General features: G+C 39.5%; 1 protein-coding gene across 3 annotated transcripts in view; it reads right to left on the reverse strand.

Moving 5' to 3' along the window:
* Window positions 1-19,483, reverse strand: part of HERC2 (HECT and RLD domain containing E3 ubiquitin protein ligase 2) — a 120,827-nt gene that overhangs the window by 65,305 nt on the left and 36,039 nt on the right. For all 3 annotated transcript variants that reach the window (XM_068140704.1, XM_068140685.1, XM_068140695.1), the window contains exons 8-26: window positions 18,518-18,628; window positions 18,008-18,179; window positions 17,275-17,448; window positions 16,615-16,803; window positions 15,811-15,962; window positions 14,924-15,081; window positions 14,371-14,484; window positions 12,330-12,581; window positions 10,891-11,084; window positions 10,141-10,341; window positions 6,318-6,546; window positions 6,100-6,224; window positions 4,103-4,281; window positions 3,107-3,291; window positions 2,628-2,783; window positions 2,169-2,354; window positions 916-1,086; window positions 707-810; window positions 419-569 (exon numbers count right to left, since the gene is read on the reverse strand). In XM_068140704.1, the coding sequence (XP_067996805.1) occupies window positions 419-569; window positions 707-810; window positions 916-1,086; window positions 2,169-2,354; window positions 2,628-2,783; window positions 3,107-3,291; window positions 4,103-4,281; window positions 6,100-6,224; window positions 6,318-6,546; window positions 10,141-10,341; window positions 10,891-11,084; window positions 12,330-12,581; window positions 14,371-14,484; window positions 14,924-15,081; window positions 15,811-15,962; window positions 16,615-16,803; window positions 17,275-17,448; window positions 18,008-18,179; window positions 18,518-18,628 (3,203 nt within the window). The remainder of the gene's footprint in view (window positions 1-418; window positions 570-706; window positions 811-915; window positions 1,087-2,168; window positions 2,355-2,627; window positions 2,784-3,106; window positions 3,292-4,102; window positions 4,282-6,099; window positions 6,225-6,317; window positions 6,547-10,140; window positions 10,342-10,890; window positions 11,085-12,329; window positions 12,582-14,370; window positions 14,485-14,923; window positions 15,082-15,810; window positions 15,963-16,614; window positions 16,804-17,274; window positions 17,449-18,007; window positions 18,180-18,517; window positions 18,629-19,483) is intronic.

Consider the following 19,483-nt stretch of genomic DNA (forward strand, 5'->3'; position numbering starts at 1 on the left):
AACTGGGTAGCAATCATCTGTTTAGAGATTAACTGTTTAGAGACCTATTTTTTCTGCAATTAATAATTATGTCTTCTATTCACCAAAGTTACCCAACAACATAGAAACCAACACCAGATGCTTCAGCCACTATTAATTGAATACAAATTAATGAGATACCTGTGCTACACAGAGTCTCCTTTCTCTTGCCATATTCTATCTTGCATGTTATGAAATTCTGGATATTTAAGTGCTCAAAATTATTACCCATTTAAATCCTGATAAATTATTGGGCCTTGATGAATGTGGCAATTAATCTTAAGACTAAGGAGCTATTCCAGAAGACAGGCTAAAGACTTCCAGTTCATTTATTTGTCCTGTGTCTTTTTCTTGACAAGTATTTATCACTTATTTAAGCTCAAAATGAAGTTCTGCTTACTGGCACATTCAATTTCCAGAGGAGAAAGTGGTGTGCTCATTGCCAGGTAGGAAGCATGCAGTCCAAGGAGAAGACCCAAATTCCTTTCTGTGTCTATTAGAGGCGATGACAAAGTACTGAGATCGGGTGTTGTAACCACTTCCTGGTCAGGCTAATCAAAAGAAATACAAGTTGAAAGCAAGAACTGAGCTCCAACAAGAATTGTGAAGAAAAAGCAGTATGTTAGCATTAAAAAAAAAACAACCAAAACACCAACAACAATGTGTCAATTAATAATAATATATCTACCTCCACATACTGGCCAACACAGAAGGCATGCATTGACTCCCGTGTGTCCTCAAACTGTAAAGCGGCTTCCAAAGCAACAACTGGGTCCTCACCTGCAAACTGAGCTAATGAAAGAATGAGGTAGTCAGTATAATGTCTAAAACCTGTTTATGCCATCTACTTTGGAAACAGAAGTACTTTTTGTCCTTGATTCAGATGTTGATTCTCACCAAGTATGCTACTGCCAGTTAAAGATTGTGTTTGGAAGTCCTTTATATCATATACTTTCCCATCAATCACTGTCCAAAATCCTCCATCTTTGTTGTGGTTCTCTAGATCAGCTTTACGTATAAGCATCACCTCCTCATTATTTCTGCTACTCTGGCCAGTAAAAAATGAACCTAAAGGTATAAAACAGAATTGAGAATTTATCAACAGAGAAACAGAAACTGAGTTTTTTTCTGAGTATTCTTTTAACAGTTGCCTAACCAAATTCTTTACTTCTGTTCAAAGGCCACATGTCTTTCGATACATTGAAAGTCAAATCTGCTCAAAAAAATTCAAACATATATTTCCATTTACATATTGTAGACAGAAATTGTCTGTTTGCTATAGTTTTTATACACTCCTCTTTTAATGTCATGCTGTCATAGACCTAGCATTGCTCAACTGCATGAGTGCTTTGTTTGGAAGTCGAGGAGAACAACCAGAATTCTAGCAAATCACTGCTCTAATTGTTACTCCCTCCAAATTACTTCAGTTTTACTACATGCCTGCCTGAGAAGCATTAGTGTATATTTAATTTCAGTCTAAATCCAGATTGCATTTTCAACAAAAGAAGGAAAGTTACATGCTATCTTACTACATATCAATAAACTATTTCAAACTCAAGGTGATTTCATCCAGGCAAGAAACATCAGAGAAATGTTTGCACACACACACCTTCACCTGTTTGCTCTATTAGACTGAACTTTCCACACAGTTTTTGCCTTCTCCAACATACTATTCTCTAGCAGTGTTACCCTTAGCTCTCTTGGATTGTGCCAACCATGTTTCACTCCTCTCTCCACCAGTAAAATGCCCACAGTCAGAAATACACATTTTCTGCTTCTCTTATATTATATAAAGTGCACTAGGAAAAGAAAGCTTCCTTATTTCAAACCTTTCCACGTTACTCTATGTTATAGATTGAATTCAGCAACAAAATGGGTAACATGCTACTCATTTTCACTGGAACTTTTCGCACTCAAAATGCAAAATGAACAAACACTTCTTTAAAAAGTTGCATTGTACTCTGCGTAATCCTACCTCTATACATAACTTTCTTAAGAATTTATGACAATACTGCCATATGAACTGGTTAACAAAAATCTGCACTGTAAAGCAGAACTCCCTTCCTGAGAGTATTTCATAAACAGTCATCATTTTTATACAGCTACTTTACAAAAACATAAAAAATACTCCATATGCTGCTAGTACATACCCATTATTCCTGGCCATGCTAAATCCTCATTGTCATCCCTTTCCTTTCCAGGGGCTAAATGGTTAAATCTATCTAGATGTTCCAGCAAGCCAGCCAACAGAGGGATAGCACCAGCTTCCTGCATTAATCCAGCATTTTTACTGAGTAGCAGCACTATAGAGACAACCAATTCTGGAAGAAGAATGCCTAAAACATGGGGAGGGGAGGGAAGAGAAGGTATTTAGATTTAATTCAAGACCTGCATTTATAGCATCATTAAAGTAAATCACTAGGCAATACATTCTACCTTCTGTTACTGCCTTAGTACCAAGTTCTTGCCTTCCTCATTTACCCTCCTTTTCTCCCATCAAACAAAAGATTAAATTGACTCTTTTTCAGTTACTTAAAACTTCCAAGAACAGGTGCAATATAATTTTGAATTTCATGGAAGAGGAGATAAGGAGGCATAGGAAACCCTACCTGTTAAATCACCATCCACAACACGAGATACTTCCGCAAAATGCCTATGACTAGTAGAAGCAATGCTGATTGCCACAGGAAGTATATCACCAATGTGTGTGCACAGAAGAGCAGTGTATTTCTTCAGTAAAGAGCCAACACCTAAGAGGTCAGGACCTGCATAAAAAGGAGGAAGAACACAGAAAAAGTCACAGTCATGTTTAAGAAAGACTTCAAAAGCTGACAAACTCTTCTGAAATGCAGCATCAAATTAAGAACCCACATTTTCTTAAACTTTTATAAAATGTGTATTATCTAGATGCTACCTTCCAAAGAGAATTTTTCCTTTACAGAAAACAGTTTAAAGAAACTACTTTAGACAGACTCAGCAGCTAGGCTGCAAAATGAGACAAGAAGAAAAATTAAAATAAGACACTGGTATCCTTTAAGAGGTATTACAGAAAGGGAAGCTGCTTTTTTGTTTTTAAACATTAACTTACTGTATGCACCAGGGACCTGCCCAACACAATCTCCTGGGTAAAGTTTACTAACGAGCAGACGCTGAAAACGGAGCAACAAGTCCAGAGAAGCAGATCTCTCTTTGTTACTATGTTCATGCTCCATGCAGGAAGAAATGCGACGAGCAACATCTTTTAGTTTGGCTATTGTCTGTGAAGCTATGTTCCTAATGGGTATAAAAAGTATTATCAAGTACTTAAAGGGAGCAAACAACACAGACAGTCTACAGCAACACAGGTTAAGAATCTTGGAGGATTTGCCCTTGTTTGCAACGTAGTACCCACACAGTCAGTGGTTCTTGTGGAGGCATTTTAACAGGATCATAAGGTACATGAATTTTGCTCTTTTAGCATTAATCACTCAATACAAAAAACAATCTGACAATTTCCACTGAAAAGCTGTTGAAAGTAATAGCAGTACACAGTCAGTGAAAAAGCAGAGGGAAAAAAATCCCATAATCACCTCCTGCTACATATATTGTGTATTAAATAAAGCTGTAGTTGACAAAGCAGCTTTCTCTTTAGCATCCTATTGGTCATGCATTCACAACTGTTCCTCAGTGTCAGGAATTTGAAGGTCAGGTTTCTTCTCCACTTACAGACATAGCTACAAACTCCTTGAGGTAAAATATTCAGTTCTAAAAAAAATTTTGCTAATTCTCATACAGGCTTTTGAACATTTGTTGCACAGACTTTCAGAGTACGAGTACCAAAATCTATAAAAGTAAGACAGTAAGTCTTTCTAAAATCAGGTAATTAAGTATAGAAGTTTTCTCCCTTAGCAAGCATAAAATTGCAGAACTACACACATGCGAAGAGGAGGAAACAAGGAGAATGTGCAGTGTTTTTAATTCTGAAGAGCTAAAATGCTAGCAGAAGACTGTTTGACAATCAAAATTACACATCTTTAGTTATTATTTCCTAAAGCATCTAAACAAATCTTCTGTACCAAAATAAAAACCAATTCAAAGTCATTACCTTAGTAACTGCTGAATTAACTGAACTAATGGTAAACTTTGTTTTCCAGCAGATTCATATATTCCAGTATTAATAAGGTCTTTGTCCAATGGAGTCCTGCTCCTGTGAAGTGTTGATGCATTTGCTTCTTGTTCATCAATTTCTTTTTCCTTCTGTGCTTCTTTTTTCGCTTCAATATCCTAAAAAAGTAAATCATGTTTAAGCAAGCACACAAACTGCCACAGTGAAAATGTTATGAAACATTTTATTAACAAATATTAACGATAAAAGTATTGAGTTACTTTCGTCTATGCCAGAAATGAAACAATTCCTGCCAATGTGCACCATATATTCCATAATCACCACATGGGCACACCTTTTAAAGACATACATAATATAGAAAGGAAGGATGGAATGTGTGTTTGCGTGTGAAGGGAAACAAAAGCAGACAAACTCCAAGTACAATTTCCACCAATGTAAATTAACAACTGATTTCTGTTCTATGTTTATAGATATCAGTAGCTATTGCACAGTGTACAACTGGAGGCATGCTTACTCTGTATTTATCAAAGTAACAAATCCAGTCCACTGCAGAAAAATCTGAGTCAGATTTGTTGCTGAGCTATAGTCATACAGAACTCTATGGAAACCAACTGACTCAGATTTCAGACAATGTAAATTAACCTGTGTGGTACTGTGTGCTGCCATGTAGATCACTTCCAGCATATATCTGAAGTTGGCTCCAGCATCCCTGGTCTACGCTACAATGTAAATCATTGAATGGATTGGGTTGTGAGGGACCTTAAAGATCATCTAGTTCCAGCCCCACTGTCATGGGCAAGGACACCAGACTAGGTTGCTCAAGGCCCGGTCCAACTTGGCCTTAAAAACTATAGGGAGGAGGCATCCACAACTTCCCTGGACAACCTGTTCCAGTGGCTCACCACTTTCACTGTAAAGAATTTCTTTCTAATATTCCTCTTCCAGCCTAAAGCCGTTCACCTCACTCATCCTGCTGGTTATACTTCTTGACACAGCCCAGGTGACAGCTAGCTTTCTGGGCCACAAGCACACATTGTTGACTCATGTTGAGGTTTTCATAAACCAGCAACCCCAAATCCTCCTCTCAAGACTGCTCTCAAACCACTCCTTCCCCAGACTTTAATTATGCTTGGAATTGCTGCAATTCAGGTGTAGGATCTTGCACTTGGCTTTGTTGAACTTCATGAGGTTGGCACAGACCAGCCTCTCAAGGCTGTCCAGTTCCCTCTGGATGGCATCCACACCCTCCAGTGTGTCAACCACAAGACTAAGAAATCAAGACGACCTGAATGTTTTTAAACACAACCAGAAATTCTAATGCTATATTATACATTAATGTAAAACTGAACATATGCATTTTCTCTGCATTATATGCCTCCCTATTTACCAAAAATGAGAAGAGAAACTAATGAGGAAATACAGTTGCAATAATAAAACAAGTCAGGAAGCAAGAAAAAAATATGGTTTTGTTTTTTGACATTTATGTTTACATAAATACAGCAAGTTAAAGCAGTCTGTGCAGAAGATGTTTCTTTCATCCCTTAAGCATAGTCCATGGCATAGTCAGCATCTGTCAGATGTTTGAAGCAGTCTGAAATGGAACCCATGAATATTTGGGATGCTGCAAAGAACTCATTCATCTAGAATTCTTAAGAATAAGGCTGAAATTTCTGATGGAAAGATATGGGTGAATTCAAGGAAGTGAAGAAGCCAAGAATCCCCCCGAAAGGTATTAAATGCTTTGTAAAATTATGCCCCCATTACAGGGGCTGATGAAAAGGTTTGTTACCATTGTTAAAATCATCACTCTAGGCAGCAAAAACACTCTATCACAAAGGAGAGTATGATTCATGCTTCCATATAAACACTCGCTCAAGTTTCAGGTCACAAGAGGATAACACCAATCCACAAACTTCAAAAAACACTTAATAGATCTTATTCTCTTTAAACAGAACTGCAAAGCTGTTGAAACATACCTGAATTTCTGCAGTAATAGCAGCATTTAATGCAGACTCTAAGCCTCCATCAGCCATCAAGCTGCCCACCAAAAGGTCAATCATAAATCTACGGCCTGGACTTACATTCATTTCATTTCCTGAAACTAAGAATGTAAAAAATTATTGATGAACTAGAAATGCAAGCACAAAAAACACAAACCAACAACAACAAAAAGGTTTAAAACCTTAGAACCAACCTCCACTGGGTAAGAGCGCTGAGAGCGCCCTAGCCCGCTCTTCTGCTGTTGGCAGCAACACAGACCATCCACTCTGCAGCACTGCTTGAGCGGCCGATTGCACGGTATTAAGAACACCCGCGTTGCTTGCTAATGTTACCACTGTCTGTTTCAGGCTATTGAGCAGGATACTGCCCAAACCTAAGCCAAGGCATTCCGGATCCACCTGATGACTAATGGCAGCATGAAGCTGAGAAAACAAATGGGGGGGAAAAAATTGCAATTAAGACAGAAGTGAACTTGAAGGGGGGAAGAAAGAAACTGAGTAAATTCACCGACCAAGATATCAACTTTCATCTGTGTAAAATTAAAACACGTGCTGAATTTAAACTACTATTCAAAGATTATGAACTATATTTCACTATATCCCCTAAAACTCCAAATTATAATAACCTGAGGAATAACTCCATGATCCACCAGCGAATGATCCACCAGGACATTCTGTGGAAACCGAGGGGATTTGGCACAAGAGGAGGACAGGGCCAGCCCAGCTGAAGTGCTTCTATGCGAATGCGCGCAGCTTGGGCAACAAACAGGATGAGTTAAGGGCCACTGTGCTGCTGGGATGCCATGACATAGTGGCTGTTACTGAAACTTGGTGGGATGAATCCCATGACTGGGATGTAGGCATAGATGGGTATAAACTCTTTAGGAAGGATAGGCAGGGAAGGAGAGGAGGAGGTGTTGCCCTCTATGTCAATAGCCAGTTGGAATCAGTGGAGCTCCAACTGGGGAGGGATGATAAGCTAGTTGAGAGTGTATGGGTCAAAATTAAAGGCAGGACAGGGGAAGAAGATATTACTGTGGGGGTCTCCTACAGGCCACCTGACCAGCAGATCCAAGCAGATGAGGCCCTCCATAGGCAAATAGAAGCAGCTTCCAGGTCACAAGCCCTGGTCCTCATGGGTGATTTCAACCACCCGGATATCTGCTGGAGGGACAACACAGCAAGGCACCAGCAATCCAGGATGTTCCTGGACTGCATAGAAGACAACTTCCTCCTCCAAATGGTGGAGGAACCAACAAGAAATGGTGCTATGCTGGACCTTGTTCTCACCAACAGGGAAGGGCTGGTAAGCAATGTGAGGCTCATAGACGGCCTTGGCTGCAGTGACCATGAAGCAGTTGAATTTAACATCCTCAGGGCAATCAGGAGGAAGTATTCCAAGCTCACGACCCTAGACTTTAGGCATGCAGATTTTGATCGCTTCAGGGATCTGCTAGCCAAAGTGTCGTGGGACAAAGCCCTGGAGGGAAGAGGGACCCAGGACAGCTGGTCAGTATTCAAGGACCACCTCCTCTGTGTCCAGGAGCTCTGTGTACCAACAAAGAGAAAAGCAGGTAAGAATGCTAGGAGGCCTGCCTGGATGGGCAAGGAGCTACTGGACACACTATTACTTAAAAGGAAACTCTACAGGAAGTGGAGGGAAGGACAGGTAGAACAGGGGGAATACAAGGAAGCTGCCCGAGCAGCAAGAGTCCTGGTCAGGAAAGCCAAAGCAGAGTTTGAGTTGAATCTAGCCAGGGAGATTAAAGGGAATACTAAGAACTTTTACAGGTATATTAATGGGAAGAAGAAGACTAGGGAAGGTGTGGGCCCCCTCAGAAAGGAAAATGGTGACATGGTCACATGTGATGAGGAAAAGGCTGAGGTACTTAATAACTTCTTTACCTCAGTCTTCACTGCAAGGGCCTCTAGCCACACTCCTGATGTTATGGAAGTCAAAGCCAGGGACGGGGAGGAAGAACTGCCCATTGTAAGTGCAGATCAGGTTCGTGATCATCTGAAGAACCTGAAAGTGTTCAAGTCCATGGGACCCGACGGGATACACCCACGGGTACTGAGAGAACTGGCAGATGAGGTTGCTAAACCCCTCTCTATTATATTTCAAAAGTCCTGGCAGTCTGGTGAAGTCCCCACAGACTGGAAAAGGGGAAACATTGCCCCCATCTTCAAAAAGGGCAAGAAGGAGGAACCAGGGAACTACAGGCCAGTCAGTCTCACCTCTGTGCCTGGAAAGATCATGGAGCAGATCCTCCTGGAGTCACTACTCGCTCAAAAGAATAGTGAAGAGGTGATTGGGAACAGTCAGCATGGCTTTGCCAAGGGCAAATCCTGCCTGACCAACCTGGTGGCCTTCTATGAGCAGGTGACAAAATTAATAGATGAGGGGCGAGCAACTGATGTCATTTACCTGGACCTGAGCAAAGCCTTCGACACTGTCCCGCACCACATCCTGGTCTCCAAACTGGTGACACATGGGTTTGATGGGTGGACCACTAGATGGATAAGGAACTGGCTTGATGGTCGCACCCAAAGAGTGGCTGTCAATGGCTCCATGTCCCAGTGGAGGCCAGTGACAAGTGGAGTCCCTCAGGGATCAGTCCTGGGACCTGTCTTATTCAACATCTTTGTGGGGGACATGGACAGTGGCATTGAGTGCACCCTCAGCAAGTTTGCTGATGACACCAAGCTGTGTGGTGCAGCAGACATGCTGGAGGGAAGGGAGGCCATCCAGAGGGACCTTGACAGGCTGGAGAGGTGGGCACAGGCCAACCTCATGAAGTTCAATAAGAGCAAGTGCAGGGTCCTGCATCTGGGTCGAGGCAATCCCAGGCACAAATACAGGCTGGGCAGTGACTGGCTGGAGGGTAGCCCTGAGGAGAGAGACTTGGGGGTGCTGGTGGACAAAAAGCTCAACATGAGCTCTCAGTGTGCACTTGCAGCCCGCAAAGCCAATCAGATCCTGGGCTGCATCAGGAGAAGTGTGGCTAGCAGGTCGAGGGAGGTGATCCTCCCCCTCTACTCAGCCCTGGTGAGACCCCACCTGGAGTACTGTGTCCAGTTCTGGAGCCCCTATTACAAGAGGGATGTGGAGGTGCTGGAACGTGTCCAGAGAAGGGCCACAAGGATGATCAGAGGGCTGGAGCACCTCTCCTATGAGGACAGACTGAAGGAGTTGGGGCTGTTCAGTCTGCAGAAGAGAAGGCTCCGAGGTGACCTAATTGTGGCCTTCCAGTATCTGAAGGGGGCCTACAGGAAGGCTGGGGAAGGACTTCTCAGGATCTCAGGTAGTGATAGGACTAGGGGGAATGGAATGAAGCTGGAGGTGGGGAGATTCAGGCTGCATGTGAGGAGGAGGTTCTTCACCATGAGAGTGGTGAAACCCTGGAATGGGTTGTCCAGGGAGGTGGTCGAGGCCCCGTCCCTGGGGGTGTTTAAGAGCAGGCTGGATGAGGCTCTGTCCAGCCTGATCTAGTGTGGGGTGTCCCTGCCCATGGCAGGGGGGTTGGAACTAGATGATCCTTGTGGTCCCTTCCAACCCTGAATGAAACTATGAAACTATGAAACTATGAAACTAAACTGTTTCTACTTCACTACAGTATGTCAGGAAAGTAGCACAACTTCAGTGACTGTCAGATACCTTCTAAGGAGGATGCTCTTAGAAATGCTATTAAAAAGTCTTAGAAATTTTAAGAATCTCTGAGTGTATAGGCTTATTAACTGAACATAAAATATACATCCATTTACGTTTTGTTTTTATAGTTCAATTTTTATAAGGCCCAAAAAAAAAACAAAAAACAAACCCTGTTAAGAGGGGGGGAAAAAAAAACACCAACCACTAGCTCCTAGATTTCAAAAAGCAGAAAGTGATCCTGTACTGATTTCACTTCTTTAATCATTAAAAATGTTTTAAGGCACATGACATCCACTATTTAATTCAAGCAACTTAGTAAAACATTTAACTCGGGGACTATTCAATGCGTAAGAAATTGAACATACCTGAAGCCTTAAAAGGTTTAATGTTGCCACAGCCATACACTCCTTTTCTTGAGGAGGAGGCCAGTCAGAGGAGCCATCCATTCCCTCTGTCACTTGTTTTAGTAACAGATCCAGCTGCTCAAATGTCATGGGGCAAACATCCACCACAAAAGGCAACCGTAAGCCTATGGACCACTCTGAACATGATGACCAAGCAAAACTCTATAAATGGAAACAATATAAAAAGTGCAACAGTTATTTCTCAAATTTGACACTGATTAGAAATAGTAGTGTACAGGTAAGATCTGCCTTCAAACAGTAATACAAGAAGCAGAAACAATATCAACACATTTGTTCAAGAAAGCCCTCCGTTCTCATCCTTATAAACAGACATAAAACCCTTCCAATGCCAGGAAAAAAAACCCTTCCTTATCGTACTTTCCAAAGTGCTGTTAAGCCAATTCAGATACCTCACTATTTCTGCTGCAGGAAACATTTTGATTCACAATTCTTCAATTGCTCTACCAGATGGAAAACAAAATAGGTAAATAGCTACTTCTCAGAACACCTCACAGAGGAAAAACCTGCCGTCCCTTGTTGATGGGGAACTGCACAAAACTTGTTTTTCCAAAGCCTTCTTTTATTCAAAGTAAGAAATAAGAATATGTAAAAGAAACCCAAATCATGTAAGCACAGAAAGAGGGGCTAGGATTATTGTGCAGAACTAGTCTCAGTGACAAACTGTAATTAACACTTCAAAATAACACTTACCTGAGCAGGTCCACAAGCAATTCCAACAATATGCTTTCTGTCTAATCCTGGGAGAGCTCTGGGCTCTGGTTTGGTGACCCGCAAAGTATCAAAATGTTGACACTGATCATTGCTTCCCCAGCTGTGAACTTCACTATCTTCAGTCAGTGCTAAACAGTGGGTAGATCCAGCTGCCACATCTATCACTTTTTTCCCTGATAAAAAAAAAAAAGACAAATATAGAAAACACAACTTAAAGATCACAATCATTAAGATAAAAACATCAGAGGTAAGGAAAATTGTGCTAATTACAACCATACTTGACATCTGTAAAGTGTTCATAGTTAAGTCTCACCTTTGCCCTAGTAGAGCATTACAAGAGTACAGGAAAAGATAAAACAAAGAAATATTTAACGATTTTTAAAAGACTGTATGGATTGTCCTGCTAATGGCTCTCAACAAGTTTTGATAAAGTCCAGTGCATGCAGGTGACTCACCGGGTGCTGTAGAAGTGACCCTTTCACCCTGAGACCCTGTCTGTACAGGCACAACCCATGGCAAGCTGTGTAGGTAGCTCAGCCCTGAGATGTCCAGAAGTCATAAACCAAAGAGGGCACAACTGAGCCAAGCCTTGAAATACCACAATAATATTCACTGAGTCTCAATTCAAGCCACTACACTGTTGGCCAAGAAAGTAAGATAAAGAGAAGCTGAGGGGTTCCAGTGTTTTTTTTAGCCAACAGTCCTGTGTATTCAGACAACTGTAAGATCAGCCAAAGAGAAGTAAAAGAAAAGCATATAAGTGAACTCCACCCATGGATAAAGAAGAAGAAGGGGAAACTCCATGACACTGCCAGATATAGACATGCCAGACAGTATAATTCGCTCAGGCAAAGTTTGGCACAGTTGCCTAAATCAGGGGATAAAAGCCCTAAGATTTGGGTTTGAAACCAGGAGCTGCCTCTCCAGTGCCACATCTAGCCTGCACAAGACCCTTCTGCCTTGGTCAGGACACCAGCCAAGAGAACAATTTCCTGGGATTGAGAACCCTTACCCAGAGGGTTAAGCAAATATTTAGCATATTCAAGGTTGTAACCTTGGGTTGCAACGTGTATCGTTTGGTGCACTTTGTAGGTTGTGATGGTATATTCTTGCTTTTAGGCTGTAATAACACATTCTTCCATTTTATCCACAAAGACGTGTGACAGTGGCATAGTTAACGGGCCCAGAACTGAACAAAGACAAGCAGCATTAAAGTAGTCCTAACAGAGTCAGTCTGCTAGATTTTTAAAGGTATGAACACAGAGGCAATGGGAAATGTGCACTATTACCTTTTTCAACTCAACCAGCATAAAACATGACTGAGTACATGGGCCTTCAGAGTTGAGACCATTAGCGCTCGGTAAAAGATTCCAACAATAGCAAAAGAACTTTGGAGTATTTCCAGCTACAATAGTTACCTTTCAAGCCTTCCAGCAGTTTGGGATACCGAACATGCTCTTCTGTTCCATGCCCAAGTCTCTGATTGTCACCTTTTCCCCAGGTGTAGACCTGGCCATCTTTGGTTAGAGCAATAGAAAACTGACTGCCACAGCGTACTTTGACAATGTCCAGATGTTGAAGTTTTTCTATTAACTTAGGAGTCTTGCAACCATCACTGCCTCCTCTTCCCAGCTTTCCATAATCTCCATCACCCCAAGACCACACTTGGCCTTTAAATCAAGAGAAAGAAAACAAAAAGTACTTATTTTGACATTAAATAATGACATATTTTGGGTTGCAGTTTTAGGCTAATGCCTAGGAAATTTTCCACAGATTGAGTAAAAAGTTGTAGAATGTAAACAAATTACCATTGGATGCAAAAGAAAAATAATTATACGGTCTAAATAATTCCATTGGTCTGATAACTAATAAAGTTAGTTGTATAAACTCTTTCCCTTTCTCCATTCTTCATTCTAGCAGATGCTAGCTGGTTGCTTCTGCTAGCTTGCTGACTGGCTGTGTTTCTTTGTTGTGGCTAAGTACTAACAAGCTACTCTCTGCTTTTCTCCTCTTTACTTCTGTCCCTTGTACAGTGCGAGAGAAGGGGCCAGAGAGGGGGAAGCTATTGAGAGCCCCCTGATTTTATCCAGGGGGCTTCTCGTGTTGTTTATAAATGGCAAATACATGTAAATATTGTGTATTTTGTACATATTCATTGCATTTCATATTTTTAGATTGTAGTTTTGCATGTAAATATAGTTTAATTTGCTTCCATCTGAGCTGATCTGGCGGTGTCATAAAGCCACCAGTCTTTACAAGCTAGTTTTTTAAAAATACTAGGCTCTCTAGTAAGCACAATTTTTAGATTGTAATTTAGGAACTAACACATATTAATTTCTAATTGTTCATGAAAATAAGAGGAAAGGTAAGATTTTAAGTTTTCACATTGATAAAACTTAAGTGTAACACATAATACACAATGAGAAATCAGTGTACAAAATGCTCTTCTTCAAAACACATGAAATATAGGATTCACTGTTAATCAAGCCTGATCTCCAGTTAAAATCTGCCTTCTATTATCACAAGGTGTTAATTATAAGAACTTGTAAAATCTTTTTCCACATCAAATGGTCAAGCTGTCAGCAAAACCCGTTTTAAATTTAGTTCTTGCCATTCAAACATTTCATGATCTTTTGATACACACTACTAAATCTAAGCCCTGATGTAGGAACTTAGACATAGTCGGTCATCCTGCATAATAAAATTATGGTTCAAGAACAGTAAAACCATGCATGCAGAACAAAGAAAATCTTTGTTTACTTTCTGATGAATTTGTATTCTCTACTTGCATAAGCTGGTCTCCAAGTAACTCTGATAAGCAACGTAGGCTTGCAAGAAGACACCGAAATAGAGAAAATGTAAGGGGGTGAGGTGGAAGCAACAAACCACCCACAAAAATCCCCCACCTAAAATGGATTTCCACTGAATGAGCAAATCCTTCAGGTTTAAATGCTGCATATCACCATTACCAACTGTATTTTAAAATAGCAATTAGCTTCCAATAACCATCTGCTTTCTAAGGTATGACTCTGGGAATTAACCTCACAAAGTAGAATTCAGGTTTTGAATCTGTCTCACGCTAGGCATCATGCTCAGATTAATGGGAAGCAGAATTTCAATATAACCTCTCCCAAGGATTAAGTGGCTATTGTGACAATGTGAATTATTTGCACTTATGTAATAATAATTAAGAATTAGACTCTCGTGTACATATACGTAATATTTTTGTGTAAAACGAAACACATATTTGCATACTAGTAATAAATATATTGCATAGAAATGTATCTGCATACATAATGCAAAATGTATAAATGCACATATGTATTCCCCCCCCAATGGAATTTCAGCTTCAAATTCTTACAGTTTGAGCCACTGGAAATAAGCATATCTGCAGTATAAACTTCATTGGAATGAAAGGAAGAAAAGATAAGCTTAAGTATTAAGTTGCATTTTACTAACCATTTTCAGTAACCGCGAGAGTCTGAGCATCTCCACTCCCACAGGAAACATCAATAACTTTGAGTCCTTTCAGCCCTGTGACCAGCATTGGGATGGTCTGATCTTCACTAGAACCTTCAAAACAAAGCAGTTCTGTGAGAAGCAAAACTAAGGAGGTGTGGTAGATTCTTTTGTTTGGGGTTTCTTTGTGGCTTTTTATTTGCTTTTTGGCGTTTTGTTTGGGAGTGTGTTCATTTGGTTTTCTTTTCAGATTTGAGCATCATAACTAGAAAGCTCCCATATTATTTCTCAGGTATAGATTTAACCCGTAAGGTAGTATTTTCTTCACAAGGAAGACAGATCAGTATAGAATTTTCTTCTCTATCCTGCTGCTTATTTTCACATATAGAAATGCAATGGTTTTGAGACAATCCCTTCCATAACTATTTCAATTCCTGCTAAACTACATTTGGTCCTCAAATCAGCTGTAGCTAAGTTGGATAGAAGATCATTCATGACAGGTACTAAACAATTGTTTGACAAATTGCTTACTTCAAGATATCAAGTAACATACCATGACCAAGTCTGCCATAGTTTCCTCGCCCCCATGTATATAGTTCTCCTTCAGCAGTAACAGCTGCGCTATAGGTGCTTCCACATGCAATATGAACGACATGTTTCCCAGCTTGCTTTCCAGATAAAGCAGATATCATCTTAGGTTCCTCCAGAGGGCTAAAGAGAAGGTGACATATTTCAGAAAAGGTGATCTGATGAGTAGATGATAAAATGTACGACATCCTCATAAGGCAACAATTCAACCTGCAAACCTCATCATGAGTCTGAAGTATCAATACATAAATAGAGCCATAAAAATTAAGTTCAGATTGTTTAACAACATACAAACCACTGAAGCAATGTCTGACAACTATTATTTCTATTTCCAATTAACATAGTGTTTATTAAAAAAATAAATAAATTATCTTAATTACTACATCTGAACCATTTCATGACACTGCTAACTCTTGTGTAGCAACACCCCTGCTTCAATAGGGAATTCAGCACTGCAGGCACTCCCAACAGTATACCCATATAGAAGACTTCTCCTACACAAAAGCAGGAAAGTAATGTTACTGCGTAGCAAAGGGGTAAAAAAAGAATGATATAAGCAGCATGGATGCATAGGAAATGAAATCTGAATCAATGCTGGTAGAGCAAAATTCATTGCAGATTCATAAAACAATGTAACCACTACTACACCCTCTATCTACAAGTATTTCAGAAAGGAGCATTAATACAAAACTGGGAGGATTATAGGCAGAGAATATATGCAGGGAGAATGTAATTTCTGTTCAGTAACAGAAATGAATATCAAATGCTAAATGTGCTTATCTACATAAAACTAAACAGTTTTTACAACAAATTCACAACACTGGTAAACAAATGATTATTTTTATTACATACACTGTATCCCCATGACCTAGTCTTCCACCATCTCCACAACCCCAAGAGAAAACTTCACCATTTGCTGACAAAGCAAGATAGTGATGCCCATCTGAATGTGCTGCTATCTTCACAATATTTCTGGAAGCTAGACTCTGCACCAGCTGTGGTCCCTGTGAATCAAACAAAAGTAGTACACTCACAAAAACTGCTTATATTTTCCATCACTTGACTATATACAGGACAACTAGGTAATGTTTTCCTAAGGTTTTGGTTTTTTCCTAACTGTTCATTCAAGTTAATCAGGCAGAGGTAGAAAGGAGGGGAAAAAAAAAAGATTTGCTATTTCAGTCTGACAACACCACCACCACTCTGAAGTTGTTTTGTTACCATCCTTATAAGGCCTTCATTAACCAAGAAAATGGTGTTCATCTTCTAGGCAATTGAAGTGACAAATGTCTCTGTTACAGTATGGTTTTGTTTGAGAAACTGCATAGTTTGGACACAGTGTTACATCACTGAAAGTAAACTCCATTTCATATCTACCAGTTGTTGTTACAAGGCCAGCATACCAAGGAAAGCAATTATCATTGCATTCATAACCTCTAGCCTGAGAGAAATTACCAAAACCAGATCCATTTCCTCAAATCAATGTAAGATATGAAAATTGCTCTTTCTGAAACTTCAAAAGCTGACAAAAGAAAGCATACCTCTATCAAAGTATGCCTCTATCTACTCTTCCAAAATACTGTAAGGGAGCAGACTTACGATATGAAGTAACATAGAAGAGAATGTATTATTACAAACATGTAAAATACCACTCACCAGGGTATCACTGTTGTATGCTTGTGTATAGACTCGACCATTCCTAGACAGTATTAGAAAACGTTTCTCTGCACAGGCAACTTGAACAACTCCAAGATTGGCAAGTCCTTCACATTGAATTGGACCATTCACGTTAGCATAATATTTCCAACCTATCAAACCCCAGGCAATGACCTCTTGCAGAGACCCCTGATAAGATAAAAAATTCTGTAAGTACTAATTTTGAAATATGCAACTCAATAAAATGCATAGAGCAGACTATTTTTTTAAACCTTCATATGCCAAACACACTCAAATCTGTGACAGTAATTAATGCCTACTAGTCAATAAAACAAGCTGGGAAGTTAATTTATTTTTTTTATTTTAGTTTTAATATATCAGACTCCCAACATTAAAAAAAACCCAAAACCTCTGGTCTTGAATATTTACTGTGATAAACACAGGAAACAACTCAAAATACGGTAGAATTTGCCAAGAAGCAATGGTTCACTAACCATCAAACAGTACTCCAAGGCTGATGGAAAGAACATTGATGTGATGGGAGATATTCAAGTAAGACAAATTTAGGCAACGCAAGGAATTCTGAAGAGTTTTAGGATTTGAAAATCAGTTAAACTTTTAGGAAAATATCTTACTAAATTTAACACTGCAATCAGTTACCTTATGAGATGTAGGAGAGCTGCACTGTGGAGGCATACAAGGGGTGGCTAAACGATCTAAATGAGCCATGACCACTACAGCTGTTTGTCTCAGATCAATCGCTAGCTCATTGTCCTGTGGTAAAGTCAGATACCTTAGAAAACTTTCATTTGGACTCAGGGGGTAAGTCAGGAGCTACAAAAGAAAAAAGAGCAGTCAGAAGAACGTTCAGGTTATTTCCATACCACTGTCACATACAGATACACAATATATTTTAGATAGTAATACTGAGTATGTGCACAAGTTCAAGAGAAATCAAATTAATTCTGCACATCCTCTGGGAAAATATAGTCACATTGTGAATAGAAAGTTACAAGTATAATAAAAGAACTGATTAACTATATTTTATCAACCTCAATAATAATTACTAAGAGTCATAGTACAATTAACTTCAAACATAACTAAATAAAAACAATGCTAGTATGCAGAAAATTTTAACTGACCACATCTCTAATTATTGCAAAAGCATTCACACTGAAACGCAATGCTTACATTAACCACACTGTGACATTGCTCCTCCTACCTCAAGAAACTCAAAGGTACACATACCAACCTAAAAAATGGTGGTGTACATACATCTTCATGGAAAACACTATTCTAAACTTTGTTTGGATCGTTTTATAATTACTTTAGCCAGCCAAATGAAATTTGATACTAACAAAATGCCCCTTTCAAAAAATCCAAAGCTGAGTACCTGAATCTCTTCCTCAGTATTGGGCACATCTTTATTACATATTATACTCTGAAATCTTTGTAGTAAAGGTAGAAGGGGTGCACTTGTTCCCTGTGCAGATCGCTCATTATCTGTCTCTCTTGTTCCATTATCCCAAAGTTGAAGCAACAACATAACTGCAGACAACATTTGGCTGAAAGAGGAAGTTGACACCATCTGTGAACAAGCATTCCTAAAAACATTATTTTAGGCTATCCATACAATTAATTTTCTACATTTTGAAGTTCAGCAATATCAGATGTCACAGCTTTCAATTTTAAAAGAATTATCAAATAACAAAAAAATGGGTTTGCAACCTAGCTAATGCAAGATGCTGTTTGCCACTTCATTACTGAAAAGGTTCACATGCTTTGAACCACAATTATGATGTTAACCCCAAAAACTGAATGCTGAAGAAAACTGAAGATAGGCACTCCCCAGGCCAGGCTCCAACAGAGATGGTTAAAACATTAGCATACTTATACCTCTCACCTTAGTGTACCTCTCTGCACTGCCAGTTCTAGCAATATGGCAAGTGCCAAGTGCTGGTCTTGTAATGGAATGTTTCCTGGTCCTTTGGTACTGGGAGTTCCATGCACATCTCTGTTTAAAAGTCAAACAATATACATTAAGTAGTAATTTGAAACAATATATACTTGCTTGCAAAAATCATCTACAACACACCAAGTACCACTAAATTCACAGCAAAATATAAAATAGGTGATGCAAGCAGTTGAGAAAAAAACCTGACATATTCCACACAAGATCCATTTTTTCAGTGACAGCTAGGCTTTAACACTGCCTCAAGCTTCACTGTCTACTCTGTAACTCTATTAAACATGGCAAGATTACGAGAAACATTTTTCACAGATGGAATTCAAATATTCTTTATAATATTCACTATAAGGAAGCAGTTCCAATATTTAAAAGGCAATTCATTTCTAGTAACTATTGCAAAAGAGTAACTTTAAGCCTCCTTAAATAACAGTGGAAAACAGTGTCCAACATGAGTTCACTTTCCTTCATGTACACAGAAGCCTCCATTATTTTACTGTACTAGCAAGGCACAATTGACTGTACATATACATTGCATTACCAGACCACTCATCATGGTGGATTCAGTTTACATGAATGAGACACTACTTTCAGGTCAATCTATAGAATCATAGAATCAACAAGGTTGGAAAAGACCTCAAAGATCACCAAGTCCAACCTGTCACCCAAGACTTCATGCCTACTAGGCCATGGCACCAAGTGCCATGTCAAATCCCCTCTTGAACACCTAAACATCTACATGCACAATACTCATAGACTCTTCTTAAACAATTAAAATAATTACCTCATATTTTAGAGCACAATTTCAACAGTCCAGTACTTTTTGCTTGCTTGTATACCATTAGAAAAGGAAAGCAATATTTTTCATTTTAACTAAAATATTTTGTTTATACCATCAGCTGC

The sequence above is a fragment of the Melanerpes formicivorus genome, unplaced genomic scaffold (assembly GCF_026170545.1).
Source record: "Melanerpes formicivorus ecotype bairdi unplaced genomic scaffold, bMelFor1.0.p_v2 SCAF_1, whole genome shotgun sequence".
NCBI classification, from domain to species: Eukaryota; Metazoa; Chordata; class Aves; order Piciformes; family Picidae; genus Melanerpes; species Melanerpes formicivorus.